The sequence below is a fragment of the Hyperolius riggenbachi genome, chromosome 6, assembly GCF_040937935.1.
Source record: "Hyperolius riggenbachi isolate aHypRig1 chromosome 6, aHypRig1.pri, whole genome shotgun sequence".
Taxonomy (NCBI): domain Eukaryota; kingdom Metazoa; phylum Chordata; class Amphibia; order Anura; family Hyperoliidae; genus Hyperolius; species Hyperolius riggenbachi.
In genome coordinates, this window is record NC_090651.1 from 270,678,992 (window position 1) to 270,702,183 (window position 23,192).

General features: G+C 43.9%; 1 protein-coding gene across 2 annotated transcripts in view; it reads left to right on the forward strand.

Moving 5' to 3' along the window:
• The window catches only part of FAM234B (family with sequence similarity 234 member B), a 55,340-nt gene that overhangs the window by 6,739 nt on the left and 25,409 nt on the right, over positions 1-23,192 (forward strand). Inside the window, exons 2-6 of one of the 2 annotated variants that reach the window (XM_068240815.1) lie at positions 1,766-2,161; positions 12,513-12,605; positions 12,700-12,888; positions 18,810-18,940; positions 21,312-21,459. In XM_068240815.1, coding sequence (XP_068096916.1) covers positions 1,766-2,161; positions 12,513-12,605; positions 12,700-12,888; positions 18,810-18,940; positions 21,312-21,459 — 957 coding nt within the window. Of the gene's footprint in view, positions 1-1,765; positions 2,162-12,509; positions 12,606-12,699; positions 12,889-18,809; positions 18,941-21,311; positions 21,460-23,192 lie in introns of both variants that reach the window. The other variant, XM_068240814.1, reaches the window with a different exon arrangement.

Here is a 23,192-nt window from a genome sequence, read left to right on the forward strand (position 1 = left end):
AGGCCGCCGCACTCAGCAAAGGGGGACAACTGAGTAGCCTGATCCTGAGGCTTCCCTCTCTTAAGGCAAGTATCTGAATGTACCGGAGCTTCGCCTTGGGTACACTTTAACCCACTCTGCCATGGCTCCTTCCTTGGACACGAGTGGGTTCGGTTTCTCTTCTTGTAAAAATTATGCTCACTTATCCCTTAGGAGCTGCAAAGAATCAGTGACTGCATGACTTTTTCATGAATTATTACCGGTAAGCACAAAGCTAATGGTGGCAGGTCTTCAATCCATATGCGAACAGATGTCTGTGGTGCAAGGATGTAAAAGTATTGCCACTCACTGATAGATTTCCATTCAGTGATTAATCCTGTGCTGAATTGGGCTTATATTGCACAGAATACCGCTGACTTAACAGTACGAGGGTCACCTAACAAAAAGATGCCTGCAATCTAATCGAAATGAAGCTTCGCAAATAAAATGGAAGGCATTAGGGCCCTTAAACACCAAATCTGTTGCGTTCTGTCGCAACGGGCAATATTACCTCATCCCAATGTGATGCAACGATATTTCTAGGGTACGTCCTCATAGGGTGCGGTGCAGGCGGTCTCATTGGAGTAACGCACAGCATGGTTGCATTTACCAGACCTGCACATTTACAGTGGCACTGCAGGACTGACTGACCCAATTATTATAACGACCAAGAAACTGATCTGTTGGGGAAGAATAATTTACTTCTTTATTAATGGACAATCAGTTCATCAATCAGGAGTAAATATTGCCTTGTGTAACAGCTCATACTCAGAGCCTGCAGCAATTAGGGCCAGTTCACACTTTACAAGATGAAAAACTGATCCTGTAAAAACTGATCCATTTTAAAAGATAAGTTTGTTACAGTGGTATCAGTTCCTCATTCTGTTCTATTCTCACCATGCGATTGGTTCCTGCTGCCACCCATTAAGGTCTTCTACCACCAATGTCACTGTCGTTCTGTCCTTGCACGCTAGAAACGCTGGTATGTCTCTCTCAAAACCCCATTAGAAGCAACAGGCTCCCATTGGATTGCAAAAGACCAGCACCAGGGAGAATTTTCATGGGTCCACTACTCTAGAGAACCAGTAAGGGAATCCTCCCATTGGTCTATTGCAAATTCATTGTAGCCTGATGCTTCTTCCTGGGCTCTAGGATCTGCATACTGATGTGTTTTCCATGCAGGGACCCAAGTGGCCAGTGGCTGAGAATACGAATGTACAGCAGCAGGTTAGTACAGACACCAGGCCAGCATTTATTCCGTCGTGCTCCGCTTCGTCTGGTCAATTCAGAATTATCATGCCTATGTACAGTTCGCTAAGACTGCAACTGCTCAGGCCCAGAATGCTCCTGGCCGCGGGAGCTCGGCTGGGGACTGTGCATGCACAGTGGAACAAGACTAGAGAATTCCCTGGATCTGACTGGGGGAAGTAGAGCTTTTGGAGGTTGGCGAGGGAGCCCACGGCCTACAGGGGGCTGGAGGAAGCCCCAGGTTAGTATAAATGCTTGCCTTTAGTTTATCTCACCTACACTTTAATCTATACTGAACTTTCAGTTTGCTAGAAGACCTTGCCAGTTGTTTGTTTTTGTCACTTTTTTATTTTGATTTAAAAGCTAGATCGTAAAGATAGTAATCAAGTATTTTTGAATTTGTTTAGGAAGCAAGGTTTCTGTAGTACCTCCAGTGAAATGTTATTTTCTTGTGCCCTTAGTATGATTTTATGGTTTATTCCGTTACTTTTCCTCACAGTGAAAAAATCTCATGACCCTCGAGAGTATGACCCTCTCACACAAGCTGACAGCGATGAAAGCGAGGATGATTTGGTCATCAACATCCAACAGAACGGAATTCAGAATGGAAAAAGTGCCCAAGATGCCATGAATGAACTTGATTCTGATGTTGAAGGGATTCCAAAGAGAGTCCAACAGAGACAAATCGATAATAGGCAAGATGGGGTGACTTCTGCAAGTGGGTTGGAACCACATCTTAAGGAAACTTCTTACTTGGTATCTTATGTGCGGACTGCAGCCTTTCTTCTAACAATATTTATCTTTACTATAATGGTGCTTATTTGTGCTTTCCTGCTTCCTTGTCCTCTCAGTAGTCAGCACAATGTCTGGTCATACCACATGGGATACGAGACTGGTAAGTACAATTTTAAAATTACTTTGTACTCATTGTAAGCAGGATTCAGTCTGCATCCTAGACTGCCTAACGCACAGTAATGTGCCACTGCTTTTCTAAAATGAGCTCTTATGACTCCCCAACAACAACCTGGATATCCTGGCCTACCCCTTGTTACTTTTTCTTCTTCACCTTTTTGAAAAGGTTACTGTAACATCATGTGGGACTATACAAAGGTTACCTCATGATTACATAGGACAGTGAGTAAACATCCTGCTGGGACTCTCTGAGTTTTACAAAAGTGTAATTTTACAAATTCAGTTTGTACAGTACTGTATTGAAGAATGCCTAGGATGCATGTGCCTAAGCTGAATGAATGCAAAAGTGTTTTATTTTTATTTTTTTTTTATAAATACATGTGGCTTCCTCCAGTCTCCTTCAGGCTGATTGTTCCCTCACCTTCTTCCTCTACTACGGTCCCAGTAACTTCAGGCAGTCGGCGCAGGTGCAGTGCTCACGCAGCCGAAAGTGTTCTGCGCAGACACCGAACAAACCGGGCGCACAGCCAGGCCGCGCATGCGCAGTTAGTCCCGGCTTTCAAAGTTACCGGGAGCCATTAGCGGAGGAGCTAGGCAACGGAGGACGACGGCGAGGGACAAATCGGGCCGAAGGAGCTGGAGGAAGTGCCAGGTATGTATAAAACTTTTGAATTAATAATTTTAGGTTTACTTTAAGCAGGCCATACACACAATTTTCCTGATCACACTGATTGAATCTGCTGGGGAAAATATATTGTCTAACAAGTCAAGTCAGTAGTAATTATCGACCAGACACAACAATCTGTGCTGATTGGGCTGAGGCAGGAATGATGGTAGATCAATGGCCCATAGCGTTGCATTGCATCAAGCAGGTGAACGGTCAGTACATCTACATTTGGAGGGACGTTGCTGGGGGTTTCCATGGTTATTTCATGTCATTATCCCCACTGTGCATCCCGCCAAGCATGTCAGCCCGAGATTTTCCAGCATGTCCGATTGATACATGTGACTAATTTCATCCTGAAATTGGTTGCATCGTCAATTGGGCATACTTTTGGTTAGCACTGGTTTTAAATCTTATTCGATACTAATCAAATTGGATGGTTTATTGGCCGCCAATCTACAGATGTATGGCCACCTTAAGACGTCTGAACCATCAGATTAAAAACACTCGCTGTTAGTGAAAGCTACCAAGAAAGAAAGAGTCACAGTGCATTTTATTCTGGGTCAAAATGAGCTCTTATACATGTGTGTTCAAGTGTTTTTTTGTTTTCATTATAAGGCTAATTTTTAAAGGTAGATATTGAGGGGGGAGAGAGTATGAAGCAAGCAAGTGCAGGTTGGTACAGCTGTTCATATACTGTACACCGCCTGCAGATGTAGAAAGCTGTGAAGGGGGTTAGATGCAGTCTGCTCACCAGAGTTGTAGACTGTCCTTGGATGCCATGCTGTAATAGTTAATCTAGAGAGGGGAGGGGATTACGGGTTTTCAGACCTGCTCTTTCAGATGGTATGCAAGTTTTGTGACAGACTAGGGTATAATATGAGAGAGATGTCTGTTCCCAAACTATTGCAGTATCCTATTAAAACAAATGCATTAAAAAATATGCTATTGGATTCCAAAATAATACAATAATACAATACAATAACATTTGTAAAGCGCTTTTCCCATAGGACTCAAAGCGCATAGCTGTGTCTCAGATTAATACAGGGTTGCAGGCTGGGTTGTGTTACAGAGGAGATAGTCAGATGTTCATGAATGCCAGACTGAAGAGGTAGGTTTTCAGTTTTAGACTTAAATGCTTCCAGGGATGGAGCTGTCCTGATTGGGTGTGGCAGGGAGTTCCAAAGTGTAGGGGCAGCATGACAAAAGGCTCTGTCTCCAAAGGTTTGGAGGTGGACTCTGGGGGTGACCAAGGTGTTACGTCCTTTTGATCTAAGATTGTGGGGGGTGTGATGCAGTTGCAACAAAATAGCCATATTAAAAGCTGTAATGTCTCATTCTCTGATCCTCCTCTATCCCACCGCTGCTCGCTGGGACCATCTCTGCTGCTGCGCTCCTGTCCTTGTACAAGCGCAAGTACAACCTGCATAATGGCATCTTGCATGGAGGAAAAATATATATATATATATATATATATATATATATATATATATATATATATATATATATATATATATATATATATATATATATTATATATATATATATATAATATATATATATATATATATATATATATATATATATATATATATCTATATCTATCAGAGGGTTTCAGCGCATGATCAGTGGGATCAAGGAGAGGGAAGCCTATCCAGGGGCTTTCCACTACTGAGAAAACTATATTATTTTTTTCCACTTAGAGGAACTGTCTCGATAATCTTAAAATTTAAAACAAATAAGTACATTTCTTTCTGAGTAAAATAAGTCATAAATTACTTCTCTCCTATGTTGCTGGCATTTACAGTAAGTAGTAGAAATCTGACATTACCAACAGGCTTTGGGCTAGTCCATCTCTCCATAGGGGATTCTCAGCATGGCCTTTATTCTTTATTAGGACACTCCCTGAAAAACATTTATACAAAGATGCTGACCAGCCTCCCTGCTCAACGTACAGTTTTTTTTGGCAGTTGGAAGGAGCAAATGCCATTCACTAAGAGCATTTTGAAAATAAAAAAATCCCTGTGAACCCCCCATGAGGAGATGGGCTAGTCCAAAACCATTTCGATTCTTTTAGATTTCTACTGCCTACTGTAAGTGACAGCAACATAGGAGAAAGTAATGTATGGCTCATTTTACTCTGGAAGAAACATACTACTTAATTGTATACTTTTACATATATGTTAAATTTTAAGATTTTCGCGACAAAGGTCCTTTCAGGTTATAAACTTTTCCTATAAAGCTTTGCTCAGTAGTCAGTCTGTTAAACCAGAATGTAGGGAAGAACAATTGCTTTCAACAGAAACCACCTTACAGGGCACATGATGTTCTCAAAAACCCTCATTTAAATCTCTGCTGCAGACAGCCAAGGGGAGTGACAGTTTCAGCAATAGCTGAGTGGAGATCTGTTGGAAGGAGTGAGCTTGTAGATGGCCACAAATATTCGACTCTCTAGCTATGTGTACAGATGCTATATGTTAGAAGGAGGTTCCTGATTGTCTCTAGAGAATATGTAGCCTCAGTACAGATGTCCTATGATGATTATTGACCTTTCCTGCCTAATCACTAAATGGTTAATGGTGAAGGAGCACTATTGTTTTACACCGCCCCTGGTCTGCATCCCCTTATCAACAGAAAAGGCTACTCAGCTGTACGGCTCCCATTCTAAAAATTGTCACCATAATGGTGTGTACACACTTGAAAGATTAATGAAAGATCTTAGACCAATTTTATCCCCTTCCATGTAGTATGAGAGCCATACTCTACACAGTCTATTCTATTGAGCTGAACTCCCCGTCAGATAGAAATCTTTGCAAGATGCTGCACACAAAGATGCTGTACACATTCACCAGATCAGTATCTGCAAAAGATCTGTTCCTGCAAAATGAATTCATAGTTCATAATTCAAATATCTGCAGATCCTCATATACATTTTTTTTTTTTTAACAGACATTTATCTGCAGATCAGATCCACCAGGATGGATCTTCAGATCTGCAGATGAATGTCCTGTTATGCTGGATACACACCATGAGTTTCCGCGTCGAATGCGTCTGTCGAATTTCGATGATTTTTAGGTCGCTTGCCATGTAAAGTATGGCAAATCGACCTAACGATCCATCGAAGCTTGAATCGGACATGTCGGAAATGAATCGACGCGTATCGACGGACGCATCGAAAGCGGAAACGCATGGTGTGTATCCAGCATTAAACAAGGTGTGTATGAGATCTGCAGATATCCGACCTAGACTATGAGTGCATTTTGCAGGATCGAATCATTTGCAGGAACGGATCTTTTGCAGATACTGATCTATTGAATGTGTACAGCAACTTTGTGTGTAGCATCTTGCAAAGATTTTTATCTGATGAGGAGTTCAGCTCAATAGAATAGACTGTAGAGTATGCTCTCATACTACATGGAAGGTGTTAAAATTGGTCTAAGATCGTTCATTAGTCTTTCAAGTGTGTACACACCATAAGGCCCCATTTACACTTCAGTTTTTGTTTTTCTTCTCTAAAGCAGTGCATCATGAAAAATATTGCAGTTAAAACGCGTATAGTGTGAACTGTGCCATAGGAAAACATGGGCATTACTTTGAAAATCAGTTGTCCTTTTCAGTTATAACTGAGAGCAACTGATTAAAGAGAACCTGAACTGAAAATTAAGTCAAAATAAACATAAATACGTCATACCTACCTGTGTAGTCTACTCAACAATCTCTTTCTACTTCCCCGCGTCCCATTTGTCCACTGTGATCGATGGAATTCTATGTCCTCCATTTTGAAAATGGCCATTACCCCATAACAGCTTCCTTGTCAGCACACTGTTAAACTGTCATATCGCCCACTTGAGCCATTGGGAAACATGGACATTACCTTGCATATTCAGTTGTAACTGACAGCTGCTGATATATAACTGACAGCAACTGGTGTATTTCAGTTCTGACAAAATATTGTCAGAACTGTAAGGGATCTCTGTAAGAAGAAAATGGTGAGCTTCTAAGAGGAACTGATGGCGAGGTTAGTATGTAATATTAATTTGCAGCTACATCATGTGTTTATGTTAAATCATTTTACTCAGTTCAGGTTACCTTTTTAAAGAGACTCTGTAACAAAATTTTGAGCCTTATTTCTTCTATCCTATAAGTTCCTATAGCTGTTCTAATGTGCTCTGTCTTACTGCAGCCTTTCCTAGTTGCACAGTGGCTGTGTTATCTGTTATATGATCTAATCTTCTCTCCTCTGTCAGGCTCAGGCAGTCAGGCTGGAATCCTCTCTATATCTCTCTCTATATCTCTATAAATCTCTCTCTATATCTCTATCTCTAAGGGCTTTAGTAAAATTCTGTTGAGCCAACCCACCAGAGGTCCAAACAGGATATAGAGACTGCAATATGCATGCTCAACACCATTCTAGTTCTAGTAAAACAGAGCTAGGAGTTGGATTGGGCTTTTAATAGGATTAACATTTGTAGTTTATACTATTTAAAATCTATGTGCTTTTTGTTTTTAAGTTATCAGCTGCGGACGTGTTTTGTAACCAGCTGTCAGACTCTATTTCATTGTGGAGTGGAGATGAACAAAGCAGAGAAATAATTTGCATTAGTGACCAATCTTGCCTGTGGAAATCGACCTGTCTTACATTACAGCAGCGGGTGTGACTCTAATCTCTCACCATCTAACACCCCTGTCATAAACTTCTGGGTTGTTGGAAGGAAACCAATGCCCAGAGGACACCCATGCAGACATGGGGAGAACATACAAACTCCTTGTAGATAGTGCACCGGCTGGGATTCAAACCAGAGACCCAGCACTGCAAGGCGAGAATGCTAACCACCATGCCACCGTGCTGCCCTACTGGAATCTATTGAAAATCAATTTGTTGTGTGAATAGGAATTGATCTCAGTCTAATTAGATTCTGATCATGACATATTGATGGATTATGAGCACCTCAGCAGCTAGTCCAGCATTAATACTGTTTTCAGAAACAATTTAGATCAGGTTGTGAGCATGGGAAAGGGAAATACAGTATTGACAGTATTAAAAACTTGAAATAAGTATGGTATACAGTGTAAAGTTAAAGCTAAATTGTATGCAGCCTCGCCTGCCTCCCTACAGAGCAACTTTTGAAAAACAAATCTGTAGGGATCTGTTCCTCTTTTTCTCCTCTTGTACTTCCTAATGTATTTCGGAGTGAACAATGTAGGGAGAATGGGTAGGCTGTACAACCTTCCCCCATAGGCACCATTGACACGGCTTTGCTTTGTGTATTTTCTTTTTAACTACTTAAGTACCGCAGGCTTACACCCTCCTAGTGACCAGACTATTTTTTTTACAATTCAGGCCACTGCAGCTTTAAGGGCTCGCTGCAAGGCCTTACAACTCAGCACAGAAGTGTTGGTGGGCTCTGATTGCTGCTCCTGTGTTTATTTTTATTGTTGTGTATTTGTGTGTTTTTGTTTTTTCTTTTAAATGTTTGCATTTTTAATTATTTAACTTCCCACATTACCACCATTCCCCCCCCCCCCCCCCCCCCCCCCCCCGGCAGCCAATCCCAGCAATCGGTTCTCATAGACATCAGCCTATGAGAGCCGATCGCTATCTCAGCCTCCCAGGGGGACAGCAAAGTGTCACAGCTGTCCCCAGTACAGCGCTGCCTTAGATCGCAGCGCTGTACAATCTGAATAGACGGTGATCGCCGCTGGAAGACTGATGACGGAGTGGAGCGATCTCCTGCAAAACACGCCCCCAGGACTGCACGCCAATTGGCGTTAGGCAGTCCTGGGACTGCCGCCGCGTTCACGCCAATTGGCATGACACGTTCTTTAAGTAGTTAAACCTGCCAGTCCTGCTTATCTTTTTGGCTATAGTAGTATCTGAATCACACACCTGGAACAAGCTTTTGGCTAATCTAGTCAGACTTGGGTCAGAGCAACTGATCTGCAGGCTCGTTTAGGGTCTTTGGCTAAAAGCATTACAGACAAATGATCAGCAGGACAGCCAGGCAACCTGCATTGTTAAAAAGGAAATTAATATGTCGGCTTTTTATAATTTGCTCACTTCATGTGTGCTTTTAAACATTGATGCTGTGACCAGGGCCGTGCAGAGGGTCCTTAAGTGGGGGGTGCTCAAATTTAAAAAAGTGGCCTGGCAATGCCTTCCACCGCATGCCCCCCCCCCCTCGTTTGTTGCTAAGGGGGTATTGATTGTCATGCTGCTGAATGCACATGGTGGGTGCCATGTGGGTTCTGGGCGTAAGTACTGAGTGTCATGTGGGTTCTAGCAATGGTTGGTTATTGAGTGCCATGCCGGCGTTGGTTGCAAGAACTTAGTGCCATGTAAGATCTCGGTGCATGTACTTGATGTCATGTAGGTGCTGGGTGCAGGTATTGGATGAGACAAGGGTGCGAATACTTGGCGCCATGCCTGTACTGGGTGCTGGCTATGGGTGGGCTTTGGGCATCACATGGGTGTTGAATCCAGGTACTTTGGGTGTGGGTACGGGTTAAGTGGGTGCTTGGTGCAGATATTGGGGGCCATGTGGAAGCTGTGTGCACGTGTGAGTACTGAGTGCAATTTCAGGCCTGGGTGCAGATACTTGGTGTCATGTGAGTACTGGGTGCCAGCTATGAGGGGAAGGGGTGGCTGATGGGAAAAGTAGAGGTCAGTGTGGGTGCTGCAGGAAGGGGCAGGGCCATGCAGAGGATCCTCAAGGGTGTGGTGCTCAAACTTGAAATCGATAAATCGTGCTAAATTGTGTATGTAATACCCCCTCTCCATAAAGCATAAGGCAGTCTTAACCCCCAACACACACACACACCTTTATAGAAGTATCAGGCAGACTTTGTGTCTCCTTCCAACTCTTTTTGTGCTACCACCCTCAAATCAGCAGTGATAGGTGCCCACTGTTAGTGGGTTAGAGTGGGCACAGTGGAGCCCACTGTGTAGGCAAAGACTCACCTTTCATTACTGGGACCTCTGTCCCTCTTGATCAGCACCCAAGCCTCTTTTCAGGCAAAGAAGTGGTTACCAATATGCAGTGGTTGCTAAGCATTAGTAGATGCAAAACTGCAGTAAGTGCCAAGGTGCAGTGGGTGCCCAGATGCAGTAGATGGTAAGACGCAAAGGTTCACTTTGTGGTAAGTTGCAGTGGGTGCCGAGATTCCAAAGTAAAGTCTGTGTCAAGCTACTTTGGGTACCAAGGTCCAGTTTGTATTGGGTGTTTATTTGCAGTGGGTGCTATGCAGTATTGGGTGCTGAATAAGTAGCAGATGGTGATAAACAATAGTGGGTGCCATGTAAGTGCTAATTGGTACAGGGAGCCATGTGAGTGTTGGACATGAGTGAGTAGGGAGTGCCATGCGTGGTCTGGATGTGTGCCATTGGAGAGTATTGTCTCATATGGGTACTGGGTGCTGGCCATGGTACTAGGTGCATATAATGGCTTTGGAACTTGGTGACGTGTGAGTACTGTGCCATATGGGTGTTGATTATGGGAGTATGTGGGTCTTAGGTGCATATAATGAGTGTCAAGTGGGTACTGGGAGTGAGTGCATGGTGACATATGGGTGATGGGTGCTGGCTAGTGGGATATTTGTTGTCATGTGGGTGCTAAAGGCAGATGCTGGGTGCCATGTGGGTTCTGGGTGCTGGCACAGGGTGTCATGTGGATTCTGGCTGTATGGGTGTGTATCAACCATCATGTAGGTGTTGATTGCAGGTACTCAGTCCCTTTTGAGTTCTGGGTGCAAGTACTGGATATCATATGTGAGTGCTTGGTGTGGGTGCTGGGCACCAAGTGGAGGCTTAGTGCAACTGGAACTACTGCAGATGAAACATGTGGGTGTTGGGTGCAGGTACTGGGTATCACATAGGTGCAAATACTTGGTGCCATGCCTGCACTGGGTGCTAGCTCTGGGTGGGTGTTGTGTGTCACATGGGTTCTGAGTGCAGGTACTTCAGGTGCTAGTACTGGTTATGTGAGTGGGTGCCATTTGGAGGATGTGGAGGCTGTGTGCAGGTGTGAGTAGTGAGTGACATGTCAGAGCTGGGTGCAAGTACTGTGCCATGTAGGTGTGAGTACTGGGTGCCAGCTATAGGGTGAAAGGGTGCAGGTATTGGGTGTCATGTGGCTGTTTGATGCAAGTACTAAGTGCCATATTGAGGCCAGATGTGAGTATTGGGTGCAGGGTGCTTGGTGCAAGTACTGGGTGCTTGCTATAGTGGGGGTTACTGGTTGAGTGTAATGAGGGTACTAAATATTGGTGGGATTGCTGTGGGTGCAGGGGTGGGAGGTCACTGTGGGTACTGCTATGAATGGCATAGTTGCTAGGGGAGGTCGAGGTCAGTGTGGTTGATTGGGGAAGGGTAGGCCACTGTTTGTGCTGGGGGGAGAAGTAACTGTGGGTGCTGTGGAAAGTAGGTCAGTATGGGTGCTGGAGGAAAGGGAGGTCACTGTGGGTCCTTTGGGGAGATCACTGTGGGTCTCGGGAGGTAGAGGTCAGTATGGGTGCAGGGGGTGGGAGGTCACTATGGGTGCTGCTATAAATGGCATAGTTGCTGCTAAGGAAGATAGAGGTCAGTGTGGGTGCTGGGGGAAGGGTAGGCCACTGTGGGTGCTGGGAGAAGTCAGTGTGGTTACTGGAGGAGGGAGTGTATACTGGGTGTTGGGAGAAGCCACTGTGGGCGCTGGCAATGGGGGAGATCACTGTAGGTGCTGCTTTTGGGGTGGGAGGTCCCTGTGGGTGCTGCAGGGGACAGGAGGGTAGCCACTGGGGGAGGGCAAAATCACTGTGGGTGCTGGGGGAGGGATAGGTCAGTGTGGGTGCTGGGGTAGGCAGGATCACTGCTAGAGCTGGGGAGGGAGAGGTCACTATGGGTCCTAGGTGGAGGGAGAGATCACTGTGGGTGCTAGGTGGAGGGAGAGGTCAGTATGGGTCCTAGGTGGAGGGAGAGGGCAGTATGCCACACAGGGGCGTAACTAGAAATTACTGGGCCCCCCTGCAAAATTGTGGATGGGGCCCCCTCCCTCCCACCTCGCTTTCTGCTAAGGTAAGCTGAGAACTAATGTTAGTCAATTGGCTAGTGCACAGTTGAATGTGTTTTCCCCATGCAGATAAAAACAGACTACAAATCTTTGTCTGCAAAACTTTATATGATTCCTTATCAGTGGCTGAGCAGATGCAGTTATTAGATCAACTGTGCAGAAAAGTTTTTTTTTTTCTCTCCGTGCTCTTAGTTTTCAGTCTCTCAGGACAAGGAAAAGTAACTTCTACCCCCCACGGGCCCCCGCTGTATCTTCTGGGCCCCCCTGCAGGTGCATCCTTTGCAGGGTCTATTGTTACGCCCCTGATGCCACACTAGGGTTCCTGCCTGGGCCTCTTCACTTGAAAGTGTCCCAGGCGGGGGCGGAGCTTCCTGCGGGTGGGTGGGACTTGTCGGGGGCGGGGCTTATTTTACACGACGAGAGGGGGCTTTTTTCAAGATTTTAAAAAGGGGGGGTGCCTGGGCCCCCAGAGCACCCCCCTGTGCACGTGGCTGGGTGTGACTTTTGCTATATGTTGAGCTATATTCTTTGTTTAACTTTAGTTCTGTTTTATGAATAACCAGTATTTTATTTTTTATTTTTTTTAATGTTGTTACATTGTCGTCGTCCCCCCTCCCTCCCAGAAGTTACTGCTCCTCTGGAAGTATTTGATGTGAATCAGGATGGTGTACCTGATTTGTTGCTGTGTTTCTTGTCACCTGGTCCAAACACTGCAGATGGTAAGATATTGCTAGTCTGAATGGTATTATTTCAGTACTCCTACCACTGTGGTCTTTTCAGATTAAATGTTTTATGTATTGATGTATTTTGTAGATGTTTGGAAGCAGCAGCTCAACATTTCTGCTCTCTCTGGCATTAATGGGAGCTTGCTATGGAGCAGAACGTCCCAGGAGGATCTGCGGAACATTCAGTGTGGGCAGCTGGTTTTGGAACCTCAGCAGAATGACACGTGTGTCCTGACAGGATCTAACAAGCTGCTGAGTCTAATCAGTGCATCCACTGGTAAGAGCTGCACGCTATCATAGTTTTCCATAAAGTAGTTTGCTTTAAATAACAGCATGATAGACCAAGCTGCTTCTATCCAAAAATGAGCACACACTGATCAATTGGTATAAAAGGCATATGACTGCACTTTGGGGTATGGACCCCTATATACCCTTTTTTTTACTATCATTTTGTTAGTAAAGTGTGTGCAGGGTCGGATTTGTACTTTCCAGTGCCCTAGGCCTGCTGTCACCAACTGCCCCCCCCCCCCCCCCCCAACCACCACCAAAAAGAACATTCTGTCCAACTATGTGACTAGTGAATACTAGTTTGAATGGGCTCATTTCAGTTGTGCTGCTCTGCCCCCCATTCAACAAACAATTCCTGTAATTTGCGCTCCTGCCCGAATGTGCACAGCAGTTGATAGTGTTCTGGGCGTGTATACTTGAGAAATGACGCTGATGTGTGACCGGCACTTGTCAAGAATGCATAACACTATACTGGTCTCGCTTGCTGTGCACATATGGGCAGGAGAGGGAAATTACAGGAAGCGCAAGGGGCCAGAGCATGCGCTGCTTCTTTGTCCTCTGTGCAACTGGCTGCAGTCAGAGCCACAAAGAGGTGGCAGGGCAGTGCAATGGAGAGAAGCCCATCCAAAACCGAGAATAGGCAAGTAGCAAACATCCAACGTTGGATGTTCTGTTGTAATTAGAGTGGACCTGAACTCAGAACTTCCTCTCTGCTCTAAAAGATACACAACAACATAATAACCTTTAAAGAAAAACATTTCTTTATTACAGCTGATGCAAATCCTGCAATAAATCTGCACTGTATCTACTTCCTGCTTTTATTGAAGCAGACATATTGTTAACATCCTGTGCTTTCAAATGAGTTTAGATGTTGTGGCAGTCAGGTGACACAGAGAAGAGATCGAATTACAACTTGTGATTAGACACAGATGAGGGGGAATTTGACAGGCTCTAAATTCAGGCTGTATTTCTCTGTTTTCCCTTTGCCCTGTGCAAGAGTTCAGCTCCACTTAGCATCTGAATGACATTTTATTAATGTTTTCTGAAAAATCTATATATCTCTTTTGAATGTTGAGTGTACATATGGTGGTGTGCTCTAACATATTGACAGTATACAGGAAAAAAGTCTGAAGAAGGCTTATGCAGAAAGCTTACACTTTCCCCCCCCCCCCCCCCCCCCACCCCACCCCCAATAAATGGTATCATCCTGATTCAAAACTCTCTGCTTTCGCTGATGGCTAAGATGGTACAATGCTCTACTACAGGAAAGTAGAAGGATGCTAGAACATACACACTAACATAGAGGTAGTAACAGCTCAGGTGTCCTTTAAGGGCCTGTTTCCACTACACGCAGATTTCCCCATAGACATTTATTGGAATCAGTTTTTCTGCATCTAATCTGCGTGTAGTGGAAACAGGCCCTAAAGTGACAGTTTTACAATGAAAGGGAAGCAAACATTTTTTTTCCTGCAGTTCTTATAGATGGTAGGGGCTAAAGGACAGAATGAGTCAGGAAAGAGTTAACTGAAGCATAGAAGAGATCACTAGTAGCTAGTAAGAATAAAAAGAGAACAATCATAAATTAGTACAGACTAACCAGCAAGCTCATGGTGAACCAGAACTCATTGGAATGTGTAAGGGGCTACAATGGTCCTAAAAAGCCTCATAAATTAGGTTGAGATAAGAACGTGTAACACCTGCTGGGGTCAGTGTCACAGCTATAAAAGAGAAGGTGAAGAAACTAGCAGACCTCACTGATGTTTGTGAATGCCTGCATTAAAACTCAGCGGAACTTAGTTCTATCTGCATGGTAATGTAATTCCCTGGTATTTCTCACATCAGCTTGTATGTCCATCATACAGAGGAATGGATCATCAGCAGATGCTGATTGTCATAACACCAGGAAATGTGAGAGGTGCAGGGATTGGGAAACTCTGTAATTCAGCTATTAGTGCAGAGCAGGGCGCTGGCTAGCTGCACTGCAGGACCAGAAGGGATGATTTACTTTGACATATGACCTCTTCTCTCTCCAAGTCCTGCCGCCCTTCTGATCTTATCAGATTTTATCGCCATGGCCTTTGTGGCCTTCCCAGAAATCCGGCCCTGAGTGTGTGTATATAGGGGCCACCCTAGTGCCTGGTACACGACATGCAATTTCCCATCAGATAGTTGATCGACTACTGTAGATCATTTTCAACAGGTCTGATGTGATTTCCAATTGTTTTTCTGAACACCTGTATACAAAATTGATTGGAAATCATAATGGACCTGTATATCTGATGGGAAATTGCATGGTGTGTGCCAGGCATAAGGGTGACCATACATTATCCAACCAATTTTTTTTATGAATATTTGATAAAATGTACAAAAAATCAAATGAAACCTATTTTTCTTGGTCCACAAATCTCACTTAAGGTGCAGCACCACCAGCGCAGGCCCCATGCCAGGTCTCTGCCCCCTGAAGCTGTCAGGACTCAGCTCTATCTTCAGGCGTTTCCAGCTATCTCTAGGCAAGCTCCCCCCCAAACACAACACAGGGCCGGCAGCTAGGCCTTGATAGACTTGTCTCTTAGGCCACATACACACATCAGACCATAGTCTTTTGAAAATGAAAGATCACAGACCAATTTTACCCCCATGTAGTATTCGAGCCATACTCTACACAGTCTATTCTATGGAGCTGAACTCCCCATCAGACAGAAATCTTTGCAAGATGCTGCACACACAGATGCTGTACAAACACAAAAGATCAGAATCTGCAAAAGATCTGTTCCTGCCAAAGATCCGTTCCTGCAAATTGCAATGATAGTCTATGAGATCTGCAGATCATCATACACACATGATTTAACTGACATTCATCTGCAGATCAGATCCACCAGGATGGATTTTCAGATCTGCGGATGATTGCTTGATCTGCAGATGAATGTCAGTTTAATCATGTGTGTATGATGATCTGCAGATCTCATAGACTATCATTGCAATTTGCAGGAATGGATTTTTGTCAGGAACAGATCTTTTGCAGATACTGATCTTTTGTGTCTGTTCAGCATCTGTGTGTGCAGCATCTTGCAAAGATTTTTTTCTGATGTGGGGTTCAGCTCCATAGGAAAGACTGTGTAGAGTATGGCTCTCATACTACATGAAGGGTGGTAAGATTGGTCTGTGATCTTTCATTTTCCAAAGACCATAGTCTGATGTGTGTATGAGCCTTTAGTCTGGAACTCCAATCTTGGGAAGTTATTGATCATTGTCTAGGCAGACAAAATAATTCAGGCTCATTAAACGTGATTGCATCTACCCAAAAAACTGCAGTTTGCTATAAAGAATCTGTGACTTTGTAGCCTTTTGAAACCCCTTTGCTTCTCTTAACTAATGCCCCTTTACTGGTGTATCTTTGTTGCATAATTTGGCATATAGTACAGTGTACACCCAAATGTCCTTGCCTAGAACCCAGTCTGACTTTTTTATCCTGCTTTGGATTATTGAAGCTTTCAAAGAATAGACATCTGATGCTTAAAGGGAACCTAAACTGAGAAGGATATGGGTTTTTCCTTTTAAAATAATACCAGTTGCCTGAATCGCCTGCTGATCCTGTGTCTCTAATACTCTTAGCCACAGCCCCTTAACAAGCATGCAGATCAGGTGCTCTGACTGAAGTCAGACTGGATTAGCTGCATGCTTGTTTCAGGTGTGTGATTCTGCCACTACTGCAGCTAAAGAGATCAGCAGGTTTGCCAGGCAACTGGTATTGTTTAAAAGTAAAAACCCATATCCCTCTCAGTTTAGGTTCCCTTTAAAGTGACACTGAAGCGAGAAAAAAAAATGAATTGGTTGTGTAGTACGGATAGTAATTACTAGAACATTATTAGCAAAGAAAATGGTGACATATTTTTATTTTCAGTTCGTTTTATTTTTAATTTTTTTAATTTTTAGAACATTGCATCATTCTCTAATATTTGCAGTTTACACATTACACTCAGCATTATAAATGATTTCAGAGCAGGCTAGTGAACTTTTGGACGGTCCTCTGCAGAAAAAAACAAAATACAGTGACAGACACTTGAGAGAACCTTCAGAAGACAGAGCTCTCTGCAACTTTAAAAGTCGTAGAGATCAGTGACTCTTTTGTATAGAGAACTGGAGTTTCTTAACACTTCCTGTACTGGAAACAATATTAGACTCCTATCTCTGGTTAATTTGCATATATTCAGCAGTGGTGCCTGGGAGACATCTCGAGCTCACTCTAACCTGAATTATCGCAAATTCTTTCTGTTTTAGGAAAGCAAACTTTTGTTTTTCTTAACATCTTAGTAAGGGGGCTTTTAGGACCATTGTAGTCCCTTACACACCCCAATGAGTTCTGGGTCACCATGAGCTTGCTGGTTAGTCTGTGCCTCTCGGATTTACAAGCCCTACTCCATAGAGCCAAATTAATCCATGCCATGCACTGATGAGGATCAAACAATCCGAAACAGCCTGTATGCATGTTGGATTATTATGGCTCTGTACACATTAACAAGCTGACACATCATTGCATTCCAGCGGTTCTGGAGGTGTGTTTAGCTTCTAAGGGTACAATGGTTAATTTGCATATATTCAGCAGTGGTGCCTGGGAGACATCTCGAGCTCACTCTAACCTGAATTATCGCAAATTCTTTCTGTTTTAGGAAAGCAAACTTTTGTCTATCTCTGCTGCTAATAGTTTTATTTCTAAGCTGTCCTACACATTAATCATTATAAGTTAGTTTTCACTACACATTCCCTTAATGCTAGTTGCCTTGGTGGTTTAGTTTCCACACTAATTTTGTATATTGTGGTTCTCGCCTTTTTTCTGTATATAATAAATAAGACAAGATGCACTGGAGGCAATTGTATACCTTTAAACTTGTCAGTTTATTAATAGGAAAAAATATATAAATATATATGTATGTCTCCTTTATATAAGGGAAGTCTTATCGCGTACAAGTATACCTACATGCAAGAAAGCATAACTGTTGTAGCCATCTTCATATTGCAATATTACACGTAGTCCTCTCCATCTGTTATAAGTCTTATCCTCCTGGTGTTGTAATAAGAGTATGGCACTTGCGTGTCTGTTTCTTCTAAATGGTAGGGCTGTAACAGTCCCTGCTGGCAACTCTGTATATGGCGGTGGTGACTCTGGTGTGGATCATCGGCTGTGCAGGATTCTCCGCGATCGCTCTCTGCCGGTGTAATGACAGATAGTGCTGCCCAGAAGCAGCCTTCCTCACGGAGTATCACTCATGCTCAGTGGGGACATAAATATTATTTGTCCAAAATATCTCAATTTCTGCACCTCCTACACCCTCCCCCCCCCCCCCCCCAATTTTCAGGGTAGAGAGTGGACCCCCCCCCCCCCCCCCGATCTACCTCTGCATCAAATTGCAGCCACCAAGCCCCGCTGGGTCCTGAGATTGATTACAGCAAACCTATATTGGGAATCGGCAGGGTTCGGGGGCTGCAATTTGGCACAGTGGTAGTTTGGGGGTTCCCTACCCTGAATATTCGGGGAGTGTTGGTGGTGTGGCTGCAGAGATACTTTTGACGTTTCGCGCAGCACAAGAGTTAAAAGGGACGCAGGCTCCTACTGCGCATGCGGGGCGGCACTATCTGTCATTACACCGGCTCGCCTCTGACCATGACGTCGCTTCCGCACTCGGCTCCTAGTACTACCTTGTGGTTCACACAGACGAGCCACTTCCCACTCTCCACTATACGTGTCAAGGAATGCTACTATGCTATTTCCCTTTTTTTCACATTTTAACTTTAAGATGTTTCCCATATTTTTAGTGCAATCTGACAAATATGGATTATTGCCATTAGGAATGTACTGTATTTATTATCTGAAAAACAAAAAAATACTTCACATAAAATCTATGCTCTATCTAGGATCAGTCATATGGACCTTAGATCCAAACCATGTGATGAATGAAACAATTGCAGCACCGGCTGTGATTCTGCCAGATCTGGATAAGGATCATATCAGAGATTTGTTGGTTCTCACTATTGGGGAATATCAGGTAACTAACCAAATATACTATTAAGAATAGATGTGCCGTTTCAGCAGTTTGGAAGCAAAGGGAATAAGTAAGGCTGGATGGTAGTTGGAGGGGGCTGTAGGGTCCAAAGAGGGTCTTTTGATTAGTAGTGTGATTGCTTGTTTAAATGAGAGAAAATGCCAGTTGAGATTTAAAGGTTGAAATAAGTTTTCAAAGCAGGGATGAGATCAGAGGGAATGGGGTTAGGGGGGCAGATCATGAGGTGAGCTTGAGATTAGTGAAAAAAGGCGCTCTTCGTTTAAGGCAGTGAAGGCTTTTGGAGAAGAGCGAGGTAGTTTCTATTGGGTTAGCAAACATACAGGGGACAGATGGAGTAGGTTGTTGGAGTGGTGAAAAGGGTTCCACATTGAAGCTATTCTGTAATTTATCGATTTTGCTAATAAAGAATAATGCAGAATCTTTAGCTGATAAACATGAGGATGGAGGAGGAAGTGAGGGGTGGAGTAGGGAGTTGAAGGTGTTACAAAATTGTTTAGTCGTAGAGCCTGCACTCAATGCTGCGCTTGCGCTGCGTTTTTAAAATCTCATGTGATTTTTTTTTTTTTTTTTTTTTTTTTTTTTTTTTTTTTTCCTTAAATTGCAAAGCCTTCACGAAAATAGAAAAATCGCATTGCACCAGTGTGTATAGGTCTTCCCGATTTCTATCTTTAAAAAGACCTTGCGATTTTAAAAATGCATGCGATTTTAAAAGCGCAGCAGTGTGTACAGGCCCTTCTGGTACTGTGAAGAAATGAGCAAGGAAAAATATGACTGCTTTGTAAGGGAAAGGGCATCCCTGAGCGCTTATATGTAATGAAGGCATCGGGAAATTTGGGTGCAGGGTGAAGCTGAAAAACTGCTTGTTCTGCTGTGTCAAATTTCCCAGTGGCATTAACCACCCTGGCGTTCTGATAAGATCGCCAGGGAGGCTGCGGGAGGGTTTTTTTTTAATAAAAAAAAACCTATTTCATGCAGCCAACTGAAAGTTGGCTGCATGAAAGCCCACTAGAGGGCGCTCCGGAGGCGTTCTTCCAATCGCCTCCGGCGCCCAGAATAAACAAGGAAGGCCGCAATGAGCGGCCTTCCTTGTTTTGCTTAGATCGTCGCCATAGCGACGAGCGGAGTGACGTCATGGACGTCAGCCGACGTCCTGACGTCAGCCGCCTCCGATCCAGCCCTTAGCGCTGGCCGGAACTTTTTGTTCCAACTACGCTGGGCTCAGGCGGCTGGGGGGACCCTCTTTCGCCGCTGCTCGCGGCGGATCGCCGCAGAGCGGCGGCGATCGGGCAGCACACGCGGCTGGCAAAGTGCCGGCTGCGTGTGCTGCTCTTTATTTGAAGAAAATCGACCCAGCAGGGCCTGAGCGGCAGCCTCCGGCGGTGATGGACGAGCTGAGCTCGTCCATACCGCCAGGCTGGTTAATTAATATTACCCCCCCCCCCTCCCCCCCCCCCCCCCCCCCCCTTCCAAACCATAGTTCAGTGGGGTAAGACATGATTCATTCTCCAACTATTGCTGGCAGCTGACTTTTGCTGTTTTTATCATAATTGGGCTCAATCTTTTGCCAGCCCAAATTACTCACTGAGCACCGATATAGCCATAATTCACATAACTGCCTATGGCGGCACCTTTCTGATGCGACTCTCCCTGAGCTGCTGATCAGCATGCTCATTCTGGGTCAGTGACTTAAAGTTTAGAGGCAGAGTATCAGCAAAGAAGTCAGGCAACTAGCATTGTTTGTTTATTAGAGAATGAAGATGGCAGCCTCCATAGACCTCTTCCTTCAGGTTCCTTTTAAGCCGGGTATTTTATTAGTAAAGGCATCCCTGCAGATTCCTTTAGCGGACTTTCTATAGGCAGAAGTGTTAGAATACCTCCAGGGAAATATAAATTAGGCCTTGTTCGCATCTATTAGTGCTGTGGGCTGTCTAATCAGAATGCAATGTGTATGTTCGCAAGCCATCTGCAACGCTATGCGCTGCGCTGCTGATCCTATTCACTACAGTGAATGGGTCAGCGCTGCAATTCCCCAAAAAATGCATGTAGCAGTGTGATAGTGCATCGCACATGATGTGAATGGTAGAAGTGCTGTCTATGCACTTCTACCGTTCTTGCATGTCGTATACTATACGTGCTTCTGAAATGCGCATATAGTGGGAACAAGGCCTTATACTTAATGTAATCCGCATAGTCCCTACCACAAAATCGGCTGCCAAATGGAAAACTATTTTAACAGTAGCAGAAAAATTGCTGTCTAACATTTGTAAATATGGTGTATTTTAAATGGGCTCCTAAGGTTTTTATAATGTGCTGATGCATAACTTCTGATCTTTCTTGTGTTTCTTTCTTGCAGACTGATCTAGGTTTCCTCCTGGTGTCTGGACTTACTGGTAAACCACTAGGTGGAATTGTAAAATACAACATCATGGGAGAAGGATTTGTTTTAGGCCCTCAGGCCTACTATACAAACCAAGGGGCTATTTATATTCTTTTTGGATTTGGTAAGAATTGTTTCTCCTAGTCCTGAATTGTTAAATATAATCCCATTCATGTTACTAAATACCTCTATAAACATAATAGTTTTGTGTCCTGAACTTTCACTAGATACAATAATTAAATTAAATAATTAAAGTTGTATAATACAAATTTGCACAGGTGAGAAATGGGCCTCAACAAGTGAAATGTAGCCTTTGCTTTCAGTTGTCTGTGTCCAGATCTGTGACGTATCGCAAACCCGTGTACACATTATGCAGGCTGCCATCTTATTATTGATCCATGTGTGGTTTCAGTGTTATGTTGCTTTGCAGACATGGTTGTAATCTTGTGCACACCTCCTTAATAAGGACAGTTTGTATTCCTGGACAAGCTGGATTTATTATAGTAATTTCCCAATTCAGGGATGCAAATTACTACAATCACACAACTACTACAGTAAAGTCCCTGATATCCGGAACAGGCGGGGGGATTAGCTGACGCTGTATATATGTTCCTTACGGTTGCTTGAAAAGTCAAGTAACTTGGGGCCTAAATTTAACAATAACCTCCAAAGTGGTTAAGAAGGTGAACTGTGTGCCTGTTAATTTGGGCACCACTATAGCTTACAATGTAACCTTGGCACACAGTTGCTCAATGAGCAAGTTTGTGAGCTTTGGGGTCCTTGGCAACGATAATGGGAGAATGGAAGCAGTGGGTTGCAAAAGTATTCGGCCCCCTTGAAGTTTTCCACATTTTGTCACATTACTGCCACAAACATGCATCAATTTTATTGGAATTCCATGTGAAAGACCAATACAAAGTGGTGTACATGTGAGAAGTGGATCGAAAATCATACATCATTCCAAACATTTTTTACAAATAAATAACTGCAAAGTGGGGTGTGCGTAATTATTCGGCCCCTTGAGTCAAAACTTTGTAGAACCACCTTTTGCTGCAATTACAGCTGCCAGTCTTTTAGGGAATGTCTCTACCAGCTTTGCACATCTAGAGACTGAAATCCTTGCCCATTCTTCTCTGCAAAGCAGCTCCAGCTCAGTCAGATTAGATGGACAGCGTTTGTGAACAGCAGTTTTTAGATCTTGCCACATATTCTCGATTGGATTTAGATCTGGACTTTGACTGGGCCATTCTAACACATAGATATGTTTTGTTTTAAACCATTCCATTGTTGTCCTGGCTTTATGTTTAGGGTCATTGTCCTGCTGGAAGGTGAACCTCCACCCCAGTCTTAAATCTTTTGCAGTCTCCAAGAGGTTTTCTTCCAAATTTGCCCTGTATTTGGCTCCATCCATCTTCCCATCAACTCTGACCAGCTTCCCTGTCCCTGCTGAAGAGATGCACCCCCCCCCCCCCAAGCATGATGCTGCCACCACCATATTTGACAGTGGGGATGGTGTGTTCAGAGTGATGTGCAGTGTTAGTTTTCTGCCACACATAGCGTTTTGCATTTTGGCCAAAAAGTTCCATTTTGGTCTCATCTGACCAGAGCACCTTCTTCCACATGGTTGCTGTGTCCCCCACATGGCTTGTGGCAAACTGCAAACGGGACTTCGTATGCTTTCTGTTAACAATGCCTTTCTTCTTGCCACTCTTCCATAAAGGCCATTTTTGTACAGTGCATGACTAATAGTTGTCCTATGGACAGTCTCCCACCTGAGCCGTAGATCTCTGCAGCTTGTCCAGAGTCAGTATGGGCCGCTTGACCGCATTTCTGATCAGCGCTCTCCTTGTTTGACCT